At 38.9% G+C, this 27,073-nt stretch overlaps 2 protein-coding genes and 1 long non-coding RNA gene across 4 annotated transcripts in view; 1 reads left to right on the top strand and 2 right to left on the bottom strand.

Moving 5' to 3' along the window:
• FYB1 (FYN binding protein 1) overlaps positions 1-10,234 on the bottom strand; it is a 155,308-nt gene extending 145,074 nt beyond the window's left edge. The window contains exons 1-2 of the mRNA XM_045861955.3: positions 9,613-10,234; positions 6,164-6,214 (exon numbers count right to left, since the gene is read on the bottom strand). Coding sequence (XP_045717911.2) covers positions 6,164-6,214; positions 9,613-9,744 — 183 coding nt within the window. The 5' untranslated portion in view covers positions 9,745-10,234. The remainder of the gene's footprint in view (positions 1-6,163; positions 6,215-9,612) is intronic.
• Positions 1-27,073, top strand: part of LOC135365443 (uncharacterized) — a 66,927-nt gene that overhangs the window by 9,654 nt on the left and 30,200 nt on the right. The window contains exons 2-3 of one of the 2 annotated variants that reach the window (XR_010413308.1): positions 21,075-21,184; positions 21,954-23,088. This is a non-coding gene — a long non-coding RNA (uncharacterized LOC135365443). Of the gene's footprint in view, positions 1-21,074; positions 21,185-21,953; positions 23,089-27,073 lie in introns of those variants that run through there. The other variant, XR_010413307.1, reaches the window with a different exon arrangement.
• The window catches only part of C9 (complement C9), a 53,105-nt gene continuing 41,912 nt past the window's right edge, over positions 15,881-27,073 (bottom strand). Inside the window, exons 10-11 of the mRNA XM_045887970.1 lie at positions 21,046-21,271; positions 15,881-16,526 (exon numbers count right to left, since the gene is read on the bottom strand). Of these exons, the coding sequence (XP_045743926.1) occupies positions 21,047-21,271 (225 nt within the window). The 3' untranslated portion in view covers positions 15,881-16,526; position 21,046. The remainder of the gene's footprint in view (positions 16,527-21,045; positions 21,272-27,073) is intronic.

Here is a 27,073-nt window from a genome sequence, read left to right as displayed (position 1 = left end):
GATGCAAATAAATAGTACTAAATTGGTTATCCACATGGGAATATATTAGGTGACTACCTCATATCACAAGTATAAATAAAATCTTGATGATTAAAGACCTAAACATGAAAATCAAATCTTTAAAAGGTTGAGTGAAAAGCAAAAGGTTAGGAAATAGCTTTAATATCTGGGGGTAGGGAATAACTTCTTTAAAAGGACATTAAAAATGATAAAAGGCCTGTTTTTAAATTTGTTGGCATTAAGATTTAAAACTTCCATATAAAAAAGAGACACCAAAAGAATAAAGTAAAAAAGAAACCAGGGAGCATAAAATTCACAATGCACGTAATCGACTCAGAACGCCTAGAATTGGATAATGATTTTCTATAAATCAACATGAAAAGATGATCTAAAGAAAATGGACAAACCACGTGAAAAGGATTTACAGAAGGGGTTGCCTGAATGGTCAATAAACTTAAGAAAACATGTTCCATCTTCGTAATAATAAGGAAAATTAAAACAACAGTGAAGTGGGGTTTTACATATAACAAATTCTCAGAAGTCTCTCAGTAAACCTGGATGATACCTGTTTTAAGAATGATGGAGGGAGGGCGCCTGGATGGCTCAGTTGGTTAAGCGACTGCCTTCGGCTCAGGTCATGATCCTGGAGTCCCGGGATCGAGTCCCACATCAGGCTCCCTGCTCAGCAGGGAGTCTGCTTCTCCCTCTGACCCTCCTCCCTCTCATGCTCTCTGTCTCTCATTCTCTCTCTCGCAAATAAATAAAATCTTAAAAAAAAAAAAAGAATGATGGAGGGAGCGCCTGGGTGGCTCAGACAGTTAAGCATCTGCCTTCGGTTCGGGTCGTGATCCCACGGTCCTGGGATCTAGCCCCGTGTCGGGCTCCCCGCTGGGCGGGGAGCCTGCTTGTGCTTCTCCCTCTCCCTCTGCCTGCTGCTTCCCCTGCTTGTACACTCTCTCTCTCTGTCAAAAATAAATAAAATCTTTAAAAAAAAAAAAATGAATGATGGAGAGAGGAGGGCCCCTGAGTGGTTCAGTCGTTAAGCGTCTGCCTTCAGCTCAGGTCATGGTCCCACGGTCCTGGGATCGAGCCCCGCATCAGGCTCCCTGCTCTATGGGAAGCCTGCTTCTCCCTCTCCCACTCCCCCTGCTTGTGTTCCCTCTCTGGCTGTGTCTCTCTCTGTCAAATAAATAAAAATAAAATCTTTTTTTTTAAAAAAAAGAATGATGGCGAGAAATGGCAACTGATACACAGGCTGGTGAGAGGTTAAATTGTCATGATGACTTTGGAGAACCATTTGCTAACATTCAGTAAACTTAAAGGTGCCCATGCCCTCTGTGTAGAAACATATTCATTCTAGGACTGTTTGAAATGGGAAATATTGACAATAAATTAAATGTTGGGAGAATAGGTGAACAAATTGCCATATAATTACATAGCAAGTCAATAAATTGAACCGGACCTGCATGTGTCCAAATGGATATATCTTGAAGACATACCAATGTAGGGTAAAAAAAAGGCATTTGCAGAAATCATAAGTAAATAAAAACAGACAAAACAATACTGTATGTTATTTTATAGATGCCGGCAAATGAAATAAAAACATAAAAACGTGACTGGGTAGGCGAGATGCTGCTTTCAGAGCAGGCGTCTCCTGCTGTTGGAGGGAGGGGCATGGAACTGGGAAGGGCAAAAAGAGAACTTCAACTTTGTCTTTTTTATTTTTCGGAAAAGATGGCAAAATGGCAATATTATGACAAAATGGTAGGATGTGTGAAATCTTGGTGGTATGTGAGAATTTGTTATTTGTTTCATAACATACCATAATATTTTATTTTATTAAAAAATTTTAAAAATAATTTATTTCTTTATTTGAGAGAGAGCAGAAGCAGGTGAGAGAGAGAGAGAGAGAGAGAGAGAGAGAGAGCATGAAGGGAGTGGGGTAGGGGCAGAGGCAGAGGGAGAAGCAGACTCCCTGCTGATGCAGGGCTCCCTCCCAGGACCCTGGGATCATAACCTGAGCCAAAGGCAGACCCTTAACCCACTAAGTCACCCAGGTGCCCCCATACCATAATATTTTTAAAAAGAGAATGACATGAGAGGACAGAAAGGGCAGATGGAATCTAACTTGGAGAATCAGGGAAGTGATACTGAAGTTACCAAATCAAGAGCTAGAGTCCCACACCCACTTACTTTAAGGACAAGGGTGTCACACGTTTACCATATGCCAAAATGTGCCCCAAGAAGTGGCTCTCATGTCCTCCTACATGTCTTGACGTGTGGGTGAAAGAGAGGTCCCCTAGTATTTGAACCTCTCATCCTTGGCTTAAAACTGGCTTGTCCTAGCCCAGGATTTTTTTTTTTTTTTTTTAAACACATCAGGCTAGATCTTGCTGCAAAAGGCAGGTGTCCCTTTTTGCAGAAGAGGATATAAGCCAGGTAGTGGGGATGCGTGAAGAGGTGAGCGGATTTCCATGTGGGGATATTAGCATATTATTCAGGAGCCCTCCAGCTTACGTGATAAGAATTCTCCTTGAAAGAAAATGGTTGGAAGCCCAGCTCTTAAGGTGATCCTTCTAGCTCACCTTTTATGTTCTCTGACTTCCCTGGGACACCAGCTTCCAGCTAGGCTATCACTGCGGCCACTCAAGTTATTTGAAGGTCTCTAAACCTATTCCTTTCAGAAACCTTACACTATTTATTCTCTAACTTGATGGTGTTCAAATTTGGGCCACAATTTTAAAAAGACAAGAGAGAAAAAGTCAATATTTAAGCCCCAGGCACGGTCAAGACTGCCTGCAGAGGACACAGGTCACTTTAGAAGTAGCCCTACTTTCTTTCTTTCTTTTTTATTTTTAAAGAGTTCATTTATTTATTTTATTTGAGAGAGAGAGACACACACACAGTGCACACGCATGAGCTGGGGGGAGGGGCAGAGGGAGAGAATTTCAAGCGGACTCCATGCCCAGTGTGGAGCCCCGCATGGGGCTGGATCCCACAACCCTGGGATCATGACATGGGCCGAAACCAAGAGTCTGACGCTCAACCGACTGAGCCACCCAGTCGCCCCAGAAGTAGCCCTATTTTCAAAATGTAAACCAGATAATGGCATTCACTCCTTTGCTTCAGATCCTCCAGTGACTGCTAGAGTGAACAAAATAAGATCGAATCCCTTGACTATTGCCTATTTCTTAAAATCACCTCTGGCCATTTTCGTCTTCCCTTGCTTATCCTCTAGCCATCCTGGTCTTCTTGCAGATCCAAGCCCTCCCCGTCTCACAGCTTTTGCACCTGCCATTTCCTCTGCTCAAAGCGGTTCTTACGGCCACGTTTCCCGTGCCTGGCTCATTCTTGCTGTTCGGTGCAGCAATTCTCAACCCTCGCGGTGCGGCGCCTCCCACTTCAAGGTTTTGATTGAACTGGTCTCAGTGGGGGCCTCGGGAATGGGTATGACTTATAAGCTGCTCAAGTGATTCTCACGGGCAGCCAGAGTTGAGAACTGGTGCTTTCGTGTAGACAGCACTTCATCAGGGACCAGAGCCCTGGAGAGGGTATCTCCTTTCTCTGTTCTATCTCAGCTCCTTCTTTAGCTTCTTTCTGAAGTCACTACAAGGTATTGGACTTGTTTACTTTGTTTCGCTTTTGATCCATCACTTCTACCAAACAGTGGTTCTCTAGTGCCTACCAGCAGCAGCATCTGAAAACTTACTAGAAATGCAAAATCTTCAGCCCTGTCCCTGACTGAGAGGCATACTAACGTTGGAGACCCACTGCACTGAGTGTAAGCTCTAGGGAGCTGGGACCCCACCTGCGTTGTTTGCCCTGCATTCTCCTCTAGCCAAAACCCAATGTGGGGTAGAGGCTCAACAAACCTTGGTTGAATGAGCCAGTGAGAGCACATTTCTTTTGTCAGTAGCTCACATGTCAACTGAAAGTCCAATGAAAGGAGCAAAACAAACAAAAGCTCCAAAACCAACTTTCACTCCATTTCTTAAAACCTTCTAAGTGTATTCATAGAAGATTTTTTCCTCACCCATCACGACCATACAAAAATTGGTGCATTATTAGATATCTGCTTCTGCTTTTTTTTTTCTGGAAAATTCAGCAACTTGAAATGTACCTAAAATTACTTGTCATGTAGATGGGTAGTATTCTATTTTTTTTTTTTTCACTTTAGGACCATGAGGTGGGAGTTAATTTGTCTAGGTTCACAGATCAAGTCAATTTCCACAGGGGCAGATGTTTGAGAATTAGAATCCTATTGCCATGTCCTTCCACTTCTAAAATGTGCAATCATATTATAAAGAACATAGGCCACGTTATAAAGAACATGGGCCACTTCTAAAATGTAGAATCATGTTATAAAGAATGTGGGCCAACGTAAGGCCAACTCCATACCTGTCCTGAGCAGCAATGTGTATAAATGAATATATTGCCTCTATTACCATAAAGAAAGAAAAATAAGAAGCAATCTAAATGTTTAACTATATGGAAATGACTAAATCATGGAAAAATGATTCATCATGAAAAATGATATCATAACTCAGATATTATTCAAGATATTTTAAATAAAAAAAGCAGGTAAGGAAATGGTTTATAAAGTATAATAGCACTTATAGAAAAATCGTATTTTTAAAATATGTTTTAAAATGATGAAATTCTGGAAAGATATGTACTCACATCACAGGGATTGCCCCCAAGTGTTGAAACTATAGAAAATATATATTGTTTCATTTCTGCATATGTATATTTCTAAGAAATTTTCTCTAATAGTATGTGTTACTTTTGTAATAGGGAGATGGTAATCCCCTAAGAAAACATTGCTTAAGTATTGCACCAAATACCCACTATCCAGTTAAACTTTTTTTCTGGTATTATCATCTCGTCTTCCCTAAGAAAACCCAAATAACTCAGTAAACCTCACTTATTTTTGAAAAGGCTATCAGTAATTAAGGTCAAGCTTTCTTCTAAGAATCTGGGACCTAAAGACCCAGTTGGAAACACTCCCAGGACTTGTAAGTCCCATCTTGACAGGTGACTGCCTTTCTCCACATGAGTGTGGCTGCAGGTAGGATCCCCATGCCACCATTTCCTCCATGGCTGTGCATTCCTCCCCGCTATGACTCCGCACTCTGACCCCGTCTCTTCTCCTCCCTTTCTCCTCTATGGCAAGGTTAGTCTCTCTCACCTCTGTACTTCCCAATTCTGGCTCAAGAGGCCCCCGCCTTACAGACACATCCCATGAAGACCTTGCTCTCTACTCCAGTGCCTGCAGTGCATTCCGCCCCTAGCTGTGTACCTGCAGCAGTCATTACCTCAATCCCTGTCTTTACACCAGGGGCTGGCAGAGGAAGCAATCCCCTTCCTCACAAGAGAAGGGATAACCAAGTTTCCAGCCTTCTGGGGACTGGGGAGTAGTGGAGGGGGTGTATGGACTAGAAAGTTAGCTCTCTTCGAGACTCTGGGAGCATAAGAACACTACCAGTATAAGAACACAGGCAATTTTTACAGAGAAATAATAGGAAACCATGTACTAACACTGCAGTTCAGCTGTATTATGGGTTAAGCGAGTTGTTATGGTACCATCGGGAACCAGTCACTCTTTTAAGCTTGCTCCAAATAATGACTTTCAATGAACTTTGGGAACACAGCCTGCCCCTAAGGTTTGGACTATTTGGGTTTTGTTTGCTTCTCTTAGCTAAAATAATAAAATGCATTTTTAAACAAAAGAGCTCCTTTACAAAATCCACTGTGTTGTCAAAATGGCACTCATCATCAGCAGTACTTACTGCCCAACATTTATCATTGGAGTTCTCCTCCGGGATCCCAAAACCTTATAATAGGAAACTCGACTCCGTTACTGATCCTGGCACCTCTCTATCTTAAGAGGCAAAGACAAAGAATGCAACTTTTCTTTCCGAAAGTCATAGCCCTTCCTCTATTCTGAAGGCTAGAATCAGAAACGGGAAATCCTGAAGCCACAGACTCTCAACTGGTGTAACACTCAGCAACTTTATTTGCAAATGGAACAACAACGGGTCAAGCAAACATTCCAAAGGCTTGGAGGACTTGGCAAGAAGCCTCCCCACCCCGCTCTGCTCTACCTAGAGAAGATGGGATGTTTGCCAGGGGACCAGGGAGAGTCATAAAATCTCTTACTCACCATTTTACTGAAAAGAGTTGATGTGCCTGGCACACGGCGACCCCGAAGATGCTGTAAGGCGGACAGTGAATGTGCAAGTTAGCTTTGCAGAGTGCACTTCCTTTTTTGAACTGTGTGGTCTGTCCAGTCTTCACACATTGATATGTAGGGTTTATTTGCATGTTATCTCAGCCCTCAGAGCATTTGTATAACTGACCAGGTTTATCAAGTTATTATGCTTTAATAATATGAGGACAGGTACTTGGGAGAGGTTTGAAGTCTGAAAGATGACATGGAATTTTTTAAGAAGTGCCTGGGTATTGGGGCGCCTGGTGGCTTAGTCGTTAAGCATCTGACTTCAGCTCAGGTCATGGTTCCAGGGTCCTGGGATCGAGCGCAACATCGGGCTCCCTGCTCGTGGGAAGCCTGCTTCTCCCTCTTCCACTCCCCCTGCTTGTGTTCCCTCTCTCGCTGTGTCTCTCTCTGTCAAATAAATAAATAAAATCTTTAAAAAAAAAAAAAGAAGAAATGCCTGGGTATTACATTTTGTGAACACAACCTGTTTTTTTTTTTAAATTTTTTTAAAGATTTTATTTATTTATTTTTGTGAGAGAGAGACAGAGCAGGGGGTGGGGTGCAGAGGGAGAAGCAGACTTCCTGTTGAGCAGGGAGCCCGAGGTGGGGCTTGATCCCAGGACGCTGAGATCATGACCTGAGCTTAACTGACTGAGTCCCCCGGGCACCCATGATTAACCTGTTTTATATAAAATCTATATTTGTGAATCTATCTATCTATCTATCTATCTATCTATCTATCTATCTATCTATCTATGAATGAAGGACACAATCTAAAATGTTAACAGTGATTGACTTAGGTTAACGTTTTATTACAAATAATTTTTGTTTTGTACTTTGCTGACTTTCTGACTTTTCTGTTTTGAGTATATATACTTGTTAAAAATGTAACTATGATCCTAAAAAGAATAAAAGGAACACGATAACAATCCCAAATGTATTTAAATCTATCTCACCAACATTTAAATGGTGGCGATACCCATAAACTTATCATAGGATGGCATTCGTTTCATTAAAAATATAAATTGTATGTGAATCTAGCTTCATGTGTTAGGTTTTTAGCAATTTTTATTAGCATCATCTATCTCAATCTCTCATGCTGGTAAACTATATTCTTAAAGCATGGTGTTTGATCTCAAATCCCATCAATTATCTGCAATACCTGTCTGAACACATTCTGGTACCAGGATTTATCTCCTTTATTTTGAATACATAGCCTGACACTAAAGTAATTTCAAGGGCAGAAGATCATTTGTGTTGCCTCTTGAAAAGGAAAGGCAACTGATGCCTTAATTTTGGGTTGCAAATTTCTAGATCTTCTTGTAAGTACTACCACCTAGGAGCGGGGCACCAGATTTTTTCACTTGATGCTGAGCTAATACGAATTACTGCTATGACAATCCAAATCCTATATTAAAAAAAGATGTTTCCTATTATTTATTTTTTTAAATGAAAATGCTTTTCAAAATGCAGATGTGATTAGCAATATGGGTAGCATCATTGCCAGAACAAGGAGTGAAGACGGAGCAGGGGGCAAGTTCCAGAGGTGGAAAAGAACCTGATACTGCCTCAAAACCTGTGGGTATTTTAAAGAGGGTGTGGTCAGGAACTAGGTGGGTAGTCAGGAAATTGAAATTGCCGTCTCTGGCACGTAATAAATGCTCAGTGAATAAAAGGAGGATACAAAATGTTTGTTAGCGGAAGGCCTTGAAATGGAGACATTCTTTAGCTTAACCAAAACGCCTTGTATCTACTATCTGCTGAAACAGTTTTTTCACAGTGCAGGTACAGTTCAGAGTGTAAAGCAGTGGTTTTCAACCTGGATGCACATTAAAATTACCTGGGACGCTTTTAAAGATCCCAGTTCCCAGGCTTCACCCAGACCATCAAATCAAAATCTCTAGGCTTGAGACACAGTCATCAGTATTTTTTAGTTTCCCAGGAAATTCCAAGGCGCATGCAAGCCTCTCTAGAAGGAGGAGCAGATGACTCCTGCCAGCAAGATGGTGAACAGATCACCAGGCAAGGCTTGCAGGTAGAAATAACCCTGATACTCTGACATTGTTTACTACTGAGTTTTTTTTTTTTTTTTTAAGATTTTATTTATTTATTTGAGACAGAGAGAATGAGAGACAGAGAGCATGAGAGGGAGGAGGGTCAGAGGGAGAAGCAGACTCCCTATCGAGCAGGGAGCCCGATGCGGGACTCGATCCCGGGACTCCAGGATCATGACCTGAGCCGAAGGCAGTCGCTTAACCAACTGAGCCACCCAGGCGTCCTGTTTACTACTGAGTTTAACAACATATTTTCACCAGACAGTCCATAATAATTACTTATTCTTGGTCATTCTATGATTTTTCTCTCTGTACCAGTAAGTTGGACAAAAATGACAACATGAGCAGAAATCTAGCAATTTCCATTAACAATGTAGCTGACTAGATAAGTCTCTGGTTAAGACAACTCGGAATACATTCGAATTCGTTCATTTGCATTCCATTTCAACTTGTGCTTATTTCCAAATGAAACTTAAGGTAATTTTTAGTTGTTACTGACATACATTCAGCAGTCTGTCAAAAATATATATTTAAAAGAAGTAATTTGACTAAGAGAAAACAGGTAAGGACTCAAGCTCCCAATCCTAATTTATCATCCACCAATGAGTTTTTATTTTTGGAGTGTAATCACTTTACTTAAGATATATTTCAAATATCACATATGTGATATATTTCCTGTGAAGTCAATTAAGTATATAAGCCCCTGAGCAGGAAGGCAAAACAGGAAATGCAATAAAGATGACAGACAATATAGAGATACCCTCTGAAGAAGATAAAGTTCTATTTTCCTGGTATGGGCACTGCAATTATTCCTGCTAGTGAAAGGGAGAAGTAGCTGAGAGGATGCAAGAGTCGTTAGAATTCTTTAACTACTTGGGCATGCATTCTCTTTTCCTAAATTTGCATTCCAGGGAACGGCTTTTGTTCAGGCAAGGATAAAATGAGTCCGCCATGTTGGTATTCACCGGTGACCGCTAGGGGGAGACAGTGAGGCCCAAAGATGTGGGGTGGGTCACAGAAACCAGCTTCATTTTTCAAAGTCAATTGACAAGAAGATGGAGGGAAACAGCATTAATAAAAATTTAGGTAACACTACTTACTGAGCATTATTTAAAAGCATTGTCAGTGTTGTATCTATCAGGGTCTTAAAAGGAGCCTGGTTAAAATGGTTAGCATAGAGGGTTAGAATGACTTATAAACTCTTACATAATTTCACCTTTATTTCCCAAATGGCTAACGTTTTAGAGAAGAAACAAATGATCACCTCCTTTATGTGCCCAATGCTAACATGCCCCGGGCAAGACCCCAGAGATAGGAGAACAGAGGGATGTTGAGTCTCACCTCTTCCAGGAAGCCTTCTCTTCTGCGCACTCCCTCTTCTCCCCCTTTTTCTGGACGCCTGCAGACTGCACCACCAAATGAAGCTCTTTGATATGTTTGCCTTTTATGGTTCTCCCATTGTATCGGCTGCATTAAGTTTGGCTCCCTAACTAGATTTGAAACTCTTCCAGTGCGAATTAATTTGCATACTTCCTTCTGTCATCCTAAGATCCTAGAGCAACTTTTATTTTTCTAAACTTTTTTTTTTTGGCTCATGGGTTCCTTTCAGAATCTGATAAAAACATTACACCCTTTTGCACAGTGAGCCCGCAGGCGTACGGCCTCCCTTGAGACCCACTATTTATGAGAAGCTGTAGGAAAACTCTTGGCTAAAATATTATCAAATACTAGGAGATGGCCACTACATTACTGCCCTTTGACGATGAAATTAAAGCACAGAAATGTGGAGTGACCCCTCGAGTTTCCAAACTGGGAAAAGCGTCAGCTAAAACTTCATTATTTGGTAAACTTGTCTCTTTCTATCAGCATGCAATTGAACTGCGCCAGCAAAGAACTCAAACTCACAAAATAGATTCGTAGAAATTCAAGGAAATTCTAGTCTCCCTGTTTGGATAGATATGGAATAGCCAAGTGGAAAGTAGCAGGAAGAAAGCAGGATAAAAACAAGCATGTTTAAAAAGGGTGTGCAAGAGGAAATGGGCAGTTCCTTGGTTTGCCTTATTTCTCTTTCACTTTTTGTTTTGAAAACAGAGTGGATTTTAGCTCTTGTACTTTATATTTTTGATGAAAGCAGGCCTTAACCCATTCAGAACATCAGTGCTCTGGAAGAAATAACTTATTTATTTTTTTAAAGATTTTATTTATTTTAGAGAGAGAGGGGGTGAGCGGGAAGAGAGCCAGTGGAGGAGAGAGAAGGAAAGGGAGAGAATCCCAAGCAGACTCCATGCCCAGCATGGAGCCTGATGCAGGGCTCCATCCCATGACCTTGAGATCATGACCTGAGCTGAAACCAAGAGTCAGACTCTTAATTGGCTAAGCCACCCAGGAGCCCCTGGAAGAAATAACTTACTAATCAACTTTAGTAAAAAATGAACTCATCCTCCAACAGGAGAGTTCCCACTATATTTCAACAGGATGAGTAAATTGTTTTTAAATTCATGGAAAGCAGGGAACGATTTTCTTTACAAGTTAAACCCAACCCCAGGCAAGCATTTACTGATCTCTAAAAGAACTGCTGAGACAGGACAATGGAGAAATAATCTAAACTTTATTTAAGGGGTCTTTTATCAAACCAACTAACTTGAAAAGCAAAGAGACAAAGAACAAAGCATATAGAATTCTGTTATTTATTAATATACTTATTACTTTCTTTTGCTCTTTTGGCTATAATTTCTATCTTACTATCTCTTGGGGTTTGGGGAGCTTGTAAGGCTCTGCAAGGTCTCTTGAATCTTGCTGTTTTCTACTCATGGCTCTTGCTATTCTCTTTTCATGGCTTCTCACCTCTTCGGTCCTTATATGGTCTTCTCAGAGGCAGAATCTAAGTTGTAATCTTTTTGTCTCACTAGATCTCCAAGTCCAGGATGTTTAACTGACATCATCAAAATAAACACTCTCATTGGGTTGGTCATTGGGCTTGACAATTTGTTAATAATAATTTGTACTTTAACGAGTAAAAGAAAAGGTCATATGTGAAAAATGTATTTCTGCTTTTGTCCCCTTCCTTCCTTCCTTCCTTCCTTCCTTCCTTCCTTCCTTCCTTCCTTCCTTCTTTCCTTCCTTCCTTCTTTCCCTCCTTCCTCTTTCCTTCCTTCTCAGTTTCCTTCCCAATAGTAAGGTTAGGCCAGAAAGGTTGGAAAATAAACAGATGTGCCTTGGGATTTTACAGACTCAGAGAAGATGACAAAGGGGAAAATGGATCTCTCTGCCATTTCTTGAGTTCTTATTCTTTCCCACTGCCAACTAATTGCAAGTATGAATATACTCATTTTCCTAGTTTGTTGTCTGTTTAATTTTAAAAAAGGAATATTTCCATTTCAGTACAAGATACATAGTGGTGAAGACTTACATTCTTTTCTTTCTTTTTTTAAATACCCTGATTTTTCAGGCAAGAAGCCTACCTAAATATAAAATTATCTATGACCTAATATAAAATTAGCCATACCTGGGTGTAACCTAGTGACAATTTTTCTTTTGATCAGAAGAATGCAAATGTTGCTATTTTAAATTCTATAGTACCTTTTGGAACTCAATACTACTACTTAGCAATGTTATAGGAAGTCTTCAGAGTATCTATAATGTAGCTATGAAACAAATTTATTATAACATAATTTATGAGATGATTCAAGTCATCCTGACCCTCTTTTTTTTTTTTTAATCCTTTCTAGGCTGACAGCCTTTAATAAGCTAGCACATGATTAAAAATTATTATAGATCTATACATGATACTGGGAAAACTGGATATCCATAATGCAAAAGAATGAAGCTGGAGCCTTACCTTGTACAATACCAAAAATTAACTCAAAATGATCAAAGACCTAAACATAAGAGCTAATAAAACTATAAGACTTCTAGTAGGACACACAGGGGAGAATCTTCATGACAAAATTGACATCGGATCAAATGACTTCTTGGATAGGACACCACAAGCACAAGAAACAGAAGAAAAAAATAGGTAAATTAGATTTCATCAACATTAAAAACTTTTGTGCATTAAAGGATGCTATCAATAGAGTAAAGAGGCAACCCCAGAATCAGAGAAAATATTTGTAAGTTGTATATATGATAAGGGATTAATATCCAAAATATATAAAGAATTCCTATAACTCAACAACAAAGAACAACCTGATTAAAAAATAGGCAAAGGACTTACATAGATATTTCTCCAAAGAAGATATATAAAAGGCCAATAAAAACATGAAAGGATGCTCAAAATCACTCATCATTAGGGAAATGTAAATCAAAACCACAAAGAGATACCACTTTTGTATCCATTGGGATGGCTATTATTAAAAAACCTAGAAAATAACAAGTGTTGGCCAGGATGTGGAGACATTGGAGCCCTTGCTCATTGCTGATGGGAATGTAAAATGGTGCAACTATTGTGGAAAACAGTATTGTGTTCCTCAAAAAATTAAACATAGATTTGAACTTATGATCCAGTAACTCCACTTCTGGGTATATACCCCAAAGACGTGAAAGCAGAGATTCAAAGATATATTTGTACAGTCATGTTCATTGCAGCCCAAAGGTAGAAGCAACTCAAGTGTCCAGTAACAGAGAAATGGACAAACAAAATGTGATATATATAAATGTGATATATATATCTTGAATATATAAACATAACATCAATATATATATTTCATTGCTTTTTAAGGCTGAATAACATTGTATGTTGTATATAGGGAAATTCTGATATATGCTGGAAGATATTCACTAAATGAAATAGATGCAAAAGGACAAATGTTCTATGATTCCATTTATATAAGGAACCTAAAATAGTCAAATTCAGAGACAAAAGTAGAATAGTGGTTATCAGGGCTGGGGAAGTAGGGAATGGAGAGTTATTTTTTACTAGGTGCAGAATTTCAGTTTGGTATGATTAAAAAGTTCTGTGATGGGTAGTAGTGATGGTTGCACAACAATATAAATGTACTTAATGCCACTGAACTGTACACTTAAAAATGGTTAAGATGAGGGCACCTGGGTGGATCAGACAATTAAACATCCGCCTCTTGATTTCGGCTCAGGTCATGATCTCAGGGTTGTGGGACCAAGCCCTGAATTGGGCTCCACACTCAGTGGGGAGTCTGCTTGAGATTCTCTCTTCCTCTCCCTCTGCCCCTCCCCTGCTCCCTCTCTACAAAAAAAAAAAAAAAAAATTGTTAAAATGGTACTTTGTCACAATAAAAAAAATAACTCCTCTAAAAAATGTCACTGAACCCACTATTTAGAGGAAAGTACTAAGCCATTCTGCCATAAAACATTATTTTCAGTTTTTAGATTTTATCTTTTTGGCTTTTTTAAATGTCACAAATATTAGAGTCATATTCAGAAGGATTTATATCAATAGCTTTGCATAATAACAATAGTAACAGCTACTGTTTATTGTTTGTCTACAAAGGCCAAAGTCATTAAATACATTATATCGATAAATCAACACAAAAATTCTATGAAGGGAATATTATCACCCCTGGGCATATCTTAGGGCTTGGGGGTTTAGTAACTTGTCTCTTGTTAAAAAGCCACATCACTCCCTTATCTTGAATCATTTCACTGCTCTTAGCGTGGTAGTGGTGATGAATATGAGGTGGGGGTGGAGCGGTTGGGGGGAGTTGGAGGTGAGCAGAGAGATCGATGTTTGTCCTGTGAAGTTGTTATGTAAGTGTGCTTGTGTGTGATTGAGGAGAGAATACTTTTATTTATTTATTTTTTAAATAAACCTAAGGTGAGCCTAGTTTCTTATCCACCACTTTGGGTTATTTTCATAAATAACTGTTGGGAAATGAACTCAAGAGTGCTATTGTGGGCTGTTGTATGCAGCGTCCCCTTGCATATACCAGCCAAAGGGCCCTGGGGAAACAGTGGTGTAAAGCCAGGGTAAGGATGCCAACCCACACCTCAAACATTTATTAGTTGCCAGGTATACAATGCTATCTACCAGGTGATCAGTAGAATGAATAAGCTACTTGAGTTTTGAGTATAAAAAGGGAAAACCTTAGCGATTCACCAAAGCTTCTTTTCCCATTAGGCCCAAGAGAATATGAATGCCCATCCAGCTTTTCGGGGTCCTCTTGATAATGGCTAGGGTTCAGGGTAATCATCAGAATGTATGGCCTGAGACAGAGGACTGTTTTCCCCACGTGTTTCTTTCCTTGAGTTTGTGGTGTGCCTCCCTCAGAGAGCATGCGGGGGTGGGGATATACCGTGCCCCGTCTGCCTGGACCGAGCTACCCCTTTCCTTCTCAGGAGTCTGCTTTCTCACAACCACAGGCCAGGCTGAGCCAGGTAAGGCCTGGCAGCCCGGAGGTCTTCATCTCCCCCAATTTCTCCTGATTCTTCCTCAGTTTAGATTTAGAGATGTTCTTCTAGGAGCTGATTCCTGTGGGGCAATTTCTGGTGTCTCAGTGGTGCACCCTGCTGGAAATGCTCTACCAGATATGTCACTTGGGAAGGGAAGTTGGAGGATCTGGCCGTCAACAGTGAATCTGCACCTTTCCCTCCATTTCCAGTAGAAGGGGTTCTGACAAATCATTAAGCTGACCATAGGGAGTCTGGTTGAGGCTCAGCTTTTTTCTTGTTTGATGTTATAATTCAAAAGAGTGCAAGGAATTTTCAGTTTTTACTATGATAAGTCCCCTTAGTCCAGGTGCTCTACAGCAGAGACTCTCTCAACAGTGAATTGTCTAAGAGCTGAGTTCAGTATTTGCATGCATTTAACAGATCTGAATTCTTTTTGATTCACCCAGGTTTCTGGGGGCAGGGAACAGGAATTCTTTTGATATCCCAGGGCTACTTTCATATCCTAAAGGACCAGGCCGGCACTTCTATGTTTAGAGCTCCATCTCCGTATCACACCTAACATATTAAAATGCATTCCATGTCCAATAACATTTTTCTTTGTTGTTTAAAAAAGAACTTGAAAATTGTCGTTAAATATTTTGCTTTCAAATTGTTTGCAAATAAATAATTTGCTGTGATCTTTCAGTAATTATGTGCATTCTGAATTTGTGTGAAGTGAGAAAAATGAACAAATTTATTTATAAATGCAGGAAATGTTTATTAACAATAACAATTAATGGAGTTGACATGATAATATTGTTTATGTTTATTAAACATTTATTAATTTTGATTTTACATTTTTTCCTTTGGTATTTTGACTCTTTTTTTTAGGGGAAGTCTCAGACCTTTTCAAAAGCTTTGAGGCCTTAAGTATCACACTATTTAATGGATAAAATCATACAGTCACTTCCCTTAATCACTTTCTTTTTTTTTTAAGATTTTATTTATTTATTTGACAGAGAGAGAAAGAGCACAAACAGGGGGAGTGGCAGGCAAAGGGAGAGGGAGAAGCGGGCTTCCTGTTGAGCAGGGAGCCCAATGTGGGGCTCGATCTGGGATCATGACCTGAGCTAAAGGCAGATGCTTAAACAACTGAGCCACCCAGGCACCCCCTTTAATCACTTTCTTATGTGGGTAGCCTTACCTCATAAGACTGGGTATTAAGCTGGACCATATGAAATTGCTGGTTATTTGTTTTTTTTGTCTTTGTGTTTGTGTGTGTGTTTTTTTTTTTTTTGTAAAATATGACTGAATAGAGGCAATTTCACATGATTTAACCTAATTGTTTTTTGTTACAAATACAATACATTCATTCCTTTGGAAACAGAGTTAAACTGGAGAGGTAAGACTAACAAGAGCAGAGTGCTATGCATGGAGTAGGCACTCAGTAGGTATTTGCTGAATGAATGCATGCAGGTACCAATGAATGACCCAACAAGAAGCAACAACATACACAAGAATGAAATTGCATGTTATGGACTTGGGGTGATGAAACTGGTGGAATATATTAATCATACAAAGCACTTTGGCAATTACTTTTAAAACCAACATTCTCTTTTTAATTTAATTTTGTTAACAAGAGACTGGCATTGCCTATGGGAGAAAGCATAGTGTACTGCCTACTGCTCATTCAGGAATAAAAAAATGGAAACACCATAGGAGTTTAAGGAGGAAAAGAAGCCTTGTGGATCTGAGAGTGGAGATTTCAGAGGCCAATAGGATGTTCATGTTGCTTTTCATTTGGCAACAAGAACTGTCTCCAAGGGCAGGATCCTTAATTGGAAAGTCTTGGTTTTTAGTTTTGTTTGATCCCAAGGAAGTCAACAGCTTAATTGTTTTTTTGGCTGGAAATCCTAGAGAAAACAAAGGATTATCAAATCTTAATGATTTAATAAGACTTCAACTTTGGGTCCATCCATCCATCTATTTATTTATCCCCTTATTCTATTGCATCATGACGTACCAGATACTCTCTAGGGGCTGGGAACAGAATGGGGTTTAGGATACAAGAGACACATTTCCAAACTAGAGGGATATTCTCTTGTGTAGAAAGATGAAATGTCATTAGTTCTGGAAAAGCAGAGGGAAAAGTGCTCAGGAAGCATAGACAGAGAACTGATTCATGGAGAAATTGGAGAAGATTTCACTGAAGAGATGTTAATTGTTCTGGGTCCAGAAGGAAGGTTTTCCATGATTAGAGTAACCAAAGAATGAGAAAAGGGGAGGGGGAGGAGGAGAAGAGGAAAAGAAAAAAAAAAAAAAAAAAAAGAATCATGCCCCAGGAAGGATCCACCACAAAGGTTTTGGTTTAACTGGCATGGATGGACATCTGTTTTATTTTTCTTTTTGGCCTTTTTAAAGAAGCTAACCAGGTAATCTAGAGAGCATTAGGTTGAGAAACACTGGTGTGGAAGGAGTAGAAACACACAAGGGGAATAAAGGAGAGGGGGCTTGGATTGGTTGAAGGAGGAGAAAGTTGGAGAGCATTCTACTTTAAGTAAATAGTATGTTAAAAAAGGTGATGTTTAAGGTTTTCAATCTCATGATGGGGGCATGTCCAACCTAAATGGGACATTGGAACTGAACATTTTGCAGAAAATTGGATGTCTGGAAGAGATTCCTTGAGAGTAAGATTCAGCAAGAAAGATTTCATCAAGAAAGATTTCCGGGGCGCCTGGGTGGCTCAGTGGGTTGAGCGACTGCCTTCGGCTCAGGTCATGATCCCAGGGTCCTGGGATCGAGTCCCACATCGGGCTCCCTGCTCTGCAGGGAGCCTGCTTCTCCCTCTCCCACTCCCCCTGCTTGTGTTCCCTCTCTCGCTGTGTCTCTCTCTGTCAAATAAATAAATAAAATCTTTTAAAAAAAGAAAGATTTCTGGTGGACCATCCTGAGTCAGGTGTGAAAAGTCAACCAGAAGATGCTAGCGTCCTTAAAGTTACTATGTAGATAGGTGGAGGGAACTTGATCTTCATTATCCATGAAACACAAAATGTGGAAACTGAACCAAGAAATTTACATTAAAAAACTGTTGCAAAATGAATGAAAACAACAGGACCTCTCAAGAAACAAATTAACCCTTAGAATACTCAGAGTAACAGAATTCCCACAGGAAACAATTTCCCCTGAGGATTAAGCCTGTAATAAGAAATTACTAAGTACACAGTTAGAAAAAAATGCCATGAGAATGAGTTAGTACACTTAATAGACAAAACAATTGCAGTGCAGAAAATATATATTGGGGAGCAAATTAAGAGAGACTCCCAAATGAACATGTTTCATATATTCAAAGAGATAAAAGTAGGAAAATAGTACAGTAGGCTAGGATTAATTAAAAATAGATTAAGGTCTTGAACGTAAGATCTGAAACCATAAAGCTCTTAGAAGAAAACAGGTAGTAAACTCTTTGACCCAGGTCTTAGCAATGACTTTTTGAATCTGACACCAAAAGCAAAAGCAAAAAAAGTAAAAATAAACAAGTGGGACTACATCAAACTCAAAAGCTTCTACACAGCAAAGGAAATCATCAAAAAATGAAAAGGCAACCTACCGAATGGGACAAAATATTTGCAAACCATAGATCTGATAAGTGGCTAATATGCAAAATATATAAAGAACTCATACAACTCAATAGCAAACAAATAATTTGATTAAAGAATGGGCAGAAGATCTGAATAGACATTTCTCAAAAAAAGATGTACAGATGGTCAATAGGTACATGAAAGATGCTCAACATCACTAATCATCAGAAAAATGCAAATCACAACCACAATGAGATATCACCTCACACCTGTTAGAATAGCTATTATCAAAAAGACAAGAAATAACAAGTGTTAGTGAGGATGTGACAAGAAATAAGTGTTAGTGAACCCATGTGCACTATTGGTGGGGATGTAAATTGGGGCAGCGGCTATGGAAAATGTTATGGAGGTTCCTAAAAAAAATAAAAAAATAGAACTACTATATGATCCTCCAATTCCACTTCTGGGTATTTAGCTGAAGAAAATGAAAATACTAACTCAAAAAGATATATGTAACCCTATGTTTACTGCAGCATTTTTTACAATAGCCAAGACAGGAAGCAACCTAAGAGTCCATCAATGGATAAATGGATAAAGAAACTGTGGTATATACACACAATGGAATATTCAGTCACAAAAAAGAATGACATATATGGACCTTAAGGGCATCGTGCTAAATGAAATAAATCATACAGAGAAAGAGAAATACTGTATGATCTCTCTTATATGTGGAATCTAAAAAAACAGAAAAACAAACAAAACACAAAACTCATATAGATACAGAGAATAGATGGTGGTTGTGAGAGGTGGGGGTGGGGTGGGAGAAATGGGTGAACTGTTTTTGGTTTAGTTTAAATAAATTGAATAATTAATAATAAATAAATAATAAAGAAAGATCTTTAAGATTTATTATAAGTGATAAAAGCCAGATGGATCAATGTATATACTTTACTACCATTGGGTAAAGAACAAAAATGAGGAAGGAAGGATCTCTCTCTCTCTCTCTTTCTCTCTGTCTATCATATATCTATCTAAATATATGTGTTTTTTTCTTATTTGCCTGCATATAAAAAAGAAGATGTGGAAAGAGGCATCAATGATAATAATACCAAATAGTTTTTGAACTCTTTCCCCAAATTCAAGTTAGTCTTTTACATGTGTTACCTTACTGCAGGTTCATGAGTCCCAAGCACCTTCGGTCTAGTTTTTGTTTTTAATTAAAGCAAACACATAAAAATCATGTTTTAGGTAACTGACCCTGCTACTGTGGCCATATCCATTTGGCACAAAAGTCAGCACCTTGGCAAAAGTCCTCTATATACAAAACAGACATAAGGAAGACCAGGAGTTTACACTATCGTTAGAAACTCCTCCTGTTTTAGGAACACTATGTACTGGATGATGGAATAAGACTCAATTGACCCAATCAGACTCTGTAGCAGATAGCATTCCCTTGGATATAGACTCTGAGGATCTGAGTTTGTATGCAGCGTATTTATTAGTGTTTGTTCTTGGGAAAAAAATCTGTGAGGAGTGTGGAAAGCAAAATTAGGAATAAGGGGAAGCTCAATTGTGATGTTCTTGCAACAGAGGCTTCAGCAAATCACATGGGGAGCTGTGAAGCTAGGTGGTGCTTCAGAGGGCTTGTTCATCAAATACCAACCACACTGACCAGTTATCAGATACAAGCCTCCCTCAGGCTGGGAGCATAACCTTGGGTGTGGTCGCTTCCTTGTTACAGGACGATCCTGAAGAGAATTGTTGTGTGAAATGTCAGCAGGTAACACTCCTAGGAGGTGGGGGGATGGGTCCTTGGTCCTGAAGGGAGATCTGGGCTGTACACCATGACATCCCCTACAGAGTCTTAGGGAATTTTGAATGCAGGAGGCATTGGGAAAAGATAGAAGCAGTAGAAGCAGAGGGGATAAAGGACGTGATAAACGGAGTCATGACAGTGGTAGCGTCATTCTGATATTAACAACAAGGTAATTAGGTTGCTACAACAGTTTTTGAACACCTTGAGAGGGTTTGTATGTTTAACAATGATAAATGATATTTCAGATCTTCATAAATGCCATCTGAAATTGTGGAGACTGTTGTTATTATCCCTATCTGTTTCCTGCAATCTGAAAAAGTGAACCTAAAAGACATAGGTCTTAGGGATTCAACTTTGAAGTGCATCTTATTCAAGGGTATTTATAAGAACATGTGAAGAAAACATTCTCGGGAAAATATATAAAAATTTTAGAGAGATTAGGAATTTTGCTTACTTGCTTAAAAAAATTACAGTTGACCCTTGAACAACGTGGGGGTGAGGGGCACTGACCCCTGCAGAGTTGAAAATCTATGTAGAACTTTTGACTCCACTAAAACTTAACTACTAATAGCCTCCTCTTGCCTAGAAGCCTTACTGCTAATATAGTTGATTAACACATATTTTGTATGTTAAAAGTGTTATATAGTGTATTCTTACAATAAAGTAAGCTAGAGAAAAGAAAATGTTATTAAGAAAATAATAAGGAAGAGAAACTACATTTACAATACTACTGTAAAAAATTCACATCTAAGTGGACCCATGCAGTTCAAACCCATGTTGTTCAGGGGTCAATCATTAACAATTAAAAATTTTTTTTCATAGTTCTGTTTAAATGCAGAGGTAGAAGATATAAAATTGCATGCTCAATGATATATAAAGTCTGATTTGTCCATTTTCATTATTCATTCAGTTTTTCTCCTCTCTTTACATTGATAATCTAGAAGTTTCATACAAATTAATTCAAGAGATAATTTTCAAATTAAATAACCTCAAAATGCACAGTTTTGTCCCTAATAATATATCATAAGTTGTTCTCACCTTAAGTTTTTCGTTTACTGGTTTCACAGGCAATCCCCGTAAATGTGATGGGGCAGGAACACAGACATTCTCCCTCCAGCAGAATCACGGTACCTCCATTTTGGCATGGGTCACATTTTCTCGCACTGAATTCATTGAGGTAATCTTCAATGGCATTTTCCAAATTTTGTTTCTTTAGATGTGCGTCTTTTATTTTAACTGGAACCAGATTATATATAGGAGATAGCTACAAGAAAGCAAACCATTTAATTTCAGGACTTCTTCTACTGATGGAGCTTGTGCAATACCATTCATTGGATTAGTTGTTTATGAATTCATTAATTCAACAAAGGCTTATTTAATGACTGGTATTGGCAGATATGATGTTAGCTTTTAAGACTATAGTAGTGATCAAAACAAGGCATGATCTCTGTGATCATGGAGATCACATTACAGAGATAAGAAGACTGATACTAAAATAATCAGATTGGGGTGCCTGGGTGGCTCAGTTGGTTGAGCCTCTGACTCAGTTTCGGCTCAGGCCACGATCTCATGTGTCATGAGATAGAACCCGGAGTAGGGCTCCATGCTCAGTGGAGAGTCTGAGATTCTCCCTCTCCCTCTGCCCCTCCCCCCACTCTCTCTCTCAAATAAATAAACAAATCTAAAAGAAAAAAAAAGACTATAGTAGTGACCAAAACTAGGCATGATGTCTGTGATCATGGAGATCACATTATGGAAGTAAGAAGACAGATATTAAAATAATCATACAGATAAAATTAAAATGGAAACTATGGTAGGTGCTATATGGGATGGGTACACATGTTTTAAAAATGCACAACTATGGATTTAAACTTTTCTCAGGATCATGTATTAACATTATTTTTCGAATTGTTTTTGCTGACTTTTCCGCTCCTCTTCTCTTCCAGCAGCTAGCCAGGTGCTCGATATCTCTTGCTGGAGTGGGGGTTTGTGTGCAAGACCAAGATCAGAAAGCCCCTAAAGGCAAATTCTTTACTGACCTTCTCCCCCACACCCCCCAAAAAGCCTGAACTCACTGAGAAAGTTTTGCAGGGAGAAGAAGTGTAAGAAGAATGCCACTGAGGGAGGAGTTTCTTCCAGAATTAGTACGTCTCTTAAGTAGCAAGAAATCATAACTAGATCGCTGGCAGCTATTTTAGGAAGTAGCAGGATCTGTGGCGTGCCCCTAGGGAAGCTAGGTCCATATCAAGGTCCATATCAAGGACCACGGATCCAGTGAACATGTGAGTTTGAACAATGAGGTTACCACCACCATGGACTAAGTATTTATACATATCATATTCCCAATTCCCAACAGACGTTCTTGTATTAAGTTGGGCAACAAGGAAAGATCTCCCTGAAACCCATCTGACACATGAATAAAGGATGAATTTTCTAGCAGTATGAAGGTATCTCAATGTCAAACTTAGACTTAAAGAAAATGAAGTAAAATGATTTATTCTGCACACTTAAATTCCTGGAGTAAGATACATAGTTGTTACAACTGATGCAGGGAAGCTTGGAAAGGCTTCCCTGAGAAAATGACCCTTAAGTTGAGATTTGAGGGCCAGAAAGAAGAATATTCCAGTCCATAGAGAATTCAAAAAGTTCTTATGGTGTATAAACCATAACATATATTGAAAGTGTGTATCATGTGTCTATATAAGAGCTATTTGAGTAAGTATGTCATTAGAAATTGAGACCCTTGAGCGGCAGAGCACTTTGAAACAGGAGGCCACAAAATTTAAAAGAAATTGGAATCCAAAGACTTAAGAAAGAGGAGATAAAAAAAATATACCACAAATTCCTGCATAAGAGTAATGATGGATTAAACAATGTCAACTGATTTTTTTTTCCTATGAGGACAATGACAAAAGCTGAACAAATAAACCAAAATTAAAAATCTGCTTGAAGGGGCACCTGGGTGGCTCAGTCGTTAAGCATCTGCCTTTGGCTCAGGTCATGATCCCAGGGTCCTGGGATGGAGCCCCGCATCGGACTCCCTGCTCAGCGGGAAGCCTTCTTCTCCCTCTCCCACTCCCCCTGCTTGTGTTCCCTCTCTCGCTATGTCTCTCTCTGTCAAATAAATAAATAAAATCTTTAAAAAAAAAAAATCTGCTTGAAGGTCCTGGAGAACTAACGAGGTAAAACTTACTAGGCTAAGATCTGGGAGGTGGTGGAAATGCAGTGAGGTGAGCCTAGTGTTTTTGGGCCACAGTCCCCTTGACACATTTCCTAATTTGGAAACAAGCAGCAGAGGGGCTGAGGTAAAGGAGCACAAATTACTGGGCTGGGAAAAGAAGGTTGGTATTCAGGGACAGCAAAGGAAAACAAGCCATGCTTTGGGTTGGGACACAAAAGACTACAGCCCCAGAAGTAAGAGGGAATTGGAAGTGGGGTAGCTCTGGCAAAGACTGCAGTCTGGTTTGCATTAGAATAATCTTGGGGGTGCCTGGGTGGCTCAGTCGGTTAAGCATCTGACTCTTGATTTGGGCTCAGGTCTTGATCTCAGGGCTGTGAGTTCAAGCCCCTCATTGGGCTCCACGCTGGGCCTGGAGCCTACTTAAAAAATAAAAATAAGTTAGAAAAAGCCCCCAACAATCTTGAATCATTGTAACCCCAGAAACATTCCAGATATAAATACATATTTTCTTTGGAGGAAAATAAAATCATCCCAGGCCTCAAGCTATTCCTAGAACAATTTTTAAAGTATAGTATCCAGCCCCCAATAAAAATAAGTAGGTACCCAGGGAAACCAGGCAACATGAATGAGAACCAGTAGGAATGCTAGAAACTAGAAGCAGAGCTGGGAGGATGCCACGATTCGATTGACCAGACTTTTAAAGAACTATGTTTACATGAGCAGGGGGATAAAAGAAGAGATCAACAATTTTAGCAGGAAACTGGAAATTATCTTTTAAAACAGGAGATTTGGAACAAATAAACAAATAGAACTATTATACCTAGATATTATAATATTCCAGTTACACAGCAACTATGATACAACGAAGCAGTTAATGAACTGGAATATAGGTCAGGAGAAAGCGCTGACAAGGAGCCATAAAGAGATAAGGATTGGGAAATACAAAAAGAGGGTAGGAAAACATAAAAGACAGAGTGAGAAAGTGAAAGATCCATATAATTTGAGTCCCAGAGGAGAGAATATTTAAGAAGCAGTATTTGAAGAACTAGTGGCTGAGAAGAAAACAAGCCTGTGAAAGACAAGAAGGTACCCTGGGAATGAGAAGCGAGGTTACAATTTTTTCGTTTCACACCTAGGCCTAGCAGAGTAAAATTGCCAAAAAACAAAGGCAATGGAGTAAATCTTAAAATCATTTTTTTCTTAAGATTTTATTTTTAAATCATCTCTCCACCCAACATGGGGTTCAAACCCACAACCCAGAGATCAAGTGTGCATGCTCTACCCACTGAGCTAGCCAGGAGCCCCAAATCTTCAAATCATCTCAGTAAACAGCCATAGTACTTTGAAAGTAGACTGATATTTGACTTTAATAGATACAATCAATAATATAAATTGTTCTAGAACAATGAGATATTCATAGGAGATTTTTTTAAAAGATGACCTCGAAACTTCTATCACTCATAAAAAAAAATCTAGATTGATTGTAGATCAAAAAGTAAAAGCAAAACAATAAATCTTGAAGTAAGGAAAGATTTTAAATAAGACACAACAGTACTAACTATAATGGAAAGAAATACATATTTGAATACATCAAAATAAAAAAAAAATCAACATTATAATTCCTGACATGATGTACTGAAAAGGACACAACATCACTTCCGTGGCGTTCTCGCCAAAATGCATAACTTTGGTCTTCTCTAAGCCTAAATTGAGAGACATTTGACATAATAGATGGCCAAAACCTATCAAAACATGTCAAGGTCATGAAAGACGAGAAAAGTCTGAGAAACTGTCCCAGGATGGAGGAAACTAAGGGGACATGAGAACTAATTGCATTGTGGGATTTTGATTGGATCTCGGAACAGAAAAAGGATATTAGGGGAAAAACTGGTGAAAATTAAATAAGGTCTGTGGGTTAGACAATGTTACTTTTCTGATTTTGATCAAATGTATGATGGTTATGTAAGTTGTTAACATTCGGGGCTGCTGGTTTATAGGGTGTATGTGAACTCTGTTCAATTTTTGTAGTTTTACTGTCTGCACTATTTATGCAATTTTACAGTAAGTCTAAAATTATTTCAAAATAAAAACTGAATGAGAGAACATCTGTTATAAAAAAAGTATCATAAAGGGTGAAAATCCTCAGGTGAAAGAAAACATTTATAATACTTTTAAGTGAGAATAGGTTCATATCCAAAATATACCAAAAACTTCCACAGTCCACACAAATGTTCACCAGCACACACTGTTTTATGAGTTAGTATATAAGATTTAGATTTCAACGATGTCCTATTTATTTGGAAGAAAGTAGCCTCTTACCCACGTTGCCACATTGGCACGAACGGCATAAGCATGTGATGGAGTTATTGTGATTTTTAGGAAAAGAAGTTCATCTTGTTTTACCCTTCAAAAGAAAGTCAAGGCCAGATAATCTAAGATACAGGAATAGAGGGTCATGGAGAAACTACAGTGTGGACGAAATGCATAAACAGTGTTCCAAGAGATAAAGACGAAGGTCATTTAGTGACCGCGGTCTGAGAGGAGCCTCAAACCCTGGAGGCAAAAGTCCCACAAGAAGACAAAGAACAATTAAAATGTACTTCGGGAAGTGTTCCTGAAGAGCCACATCTTTTTCTGATGAACTTTAGCTCTTTGCTAATTAAGAAAACAGCTCTAATTTTTCTCCTATCCTAGCTAACTCTATCTTTCTACCATTTGTAGATATATTTGCAGTGGATGTAATCTGTCACGAAACTTGCCAACATACAAATAAATGGAAATATAATTTAATATGAAGTACATTGAGGTTTCTCACAGGCTTCCAAACTAATTAAACTATGTGCCAAATCCAGTTTGTTGATAGAAGGAGTGTTATTTTCATCCCTATACAAGAGAGTTCAGAATGATTTTTGCCATGTCTTTATAACTGTAATGACTACAGAACAGAGCACTGGTACTCCAGCTCTTTAAAATACTTATGCTCTTTAACATCCGGTGCATCACTGCTAAGAGTTGCACGATATAACAAAAATGGTAGGTAAATAGTTCATTATGTCTCAAGTTGATCCAGAAAGAGCTTAATATAGCTTGACACGTAGGTACATAAAGTTGGTTGAGGGAAATGAGAAAGGGAGAAGAGAGGATGGAAAAGGCAAGATGAAGGCAAAAAGCAACACAAAATTCATGCCAGGAGGACCCCCCCCCACTGGCATGAGTTGGGTCACAAATTTGGGTATATTTTCTAGTGCATTGAGTAAGACAACTGATTGTAATGGTCACATGCCTGTAAGAAATATTTACATGATTCCCAAGAGACACAAAATGATCCTTAAAACTGAGATTAAAGAGTAGTATCTCCTGTGAGTTCTCATAAAGGAGACATTAGTATTATGTAACATCCTTTTAGTAAATAAATCAGTGAGTTACATAACTTTGGTTTTTAAAATGCCAAAATGGAACTTTACAGGAAGCCAACTTGCTCTACGCTAGCTATACTGATCTCTGCTGCTTTGCTCTAGAGGAAATAATACACTTTAGATATCTCAGGCCATCATTAATAAATGTAATTTCCTCAGCTGACGTTTTTATAACTAGTTTGTAGCAATAAGCTTAAGAAGAAACCAAGTTCAGCTATCTGTTGAGCTGAAATGTAGAAATGTTGTGTTAACATTCAGGCAAGCTGGAAATAGAATTAATATACTTTCATGAAAACTGAAGCTCTGACAAAAGTTAATACTGAAGGAGAGGCCCTATCTCTGCATGAAGGGTGGAGGAAAAATTCTTGGGCTGGGTTAACACATTCCTCAAGAAGAGGTTTGGGGTCTGCTAAAGCATGCAGGCAAAGCAAGAATCAGAGCCACAAGGTTATTTTTATTTTTATTTTTC

This window comes from Mirounga angustirostris, unplaced genomic scaffold (assembly GCF_029215605.1).
Source record: "Mirounga angustirostris isolate CCGP_5_RB_7025 unplaced genomic scaffold, mMirAng1.0.hap1 SCAF_7, whole genome shotgun sequence".
Taxonomy (NCBI): Eukaryota; Metazoa; Chordata; class Mammalia; order Carnivora; family Phocidae; genus Mirounga; species Mirounga angustirostris.
This window is presented reverse-complemented; position numbering and strand designations above follow the sequence as displayed.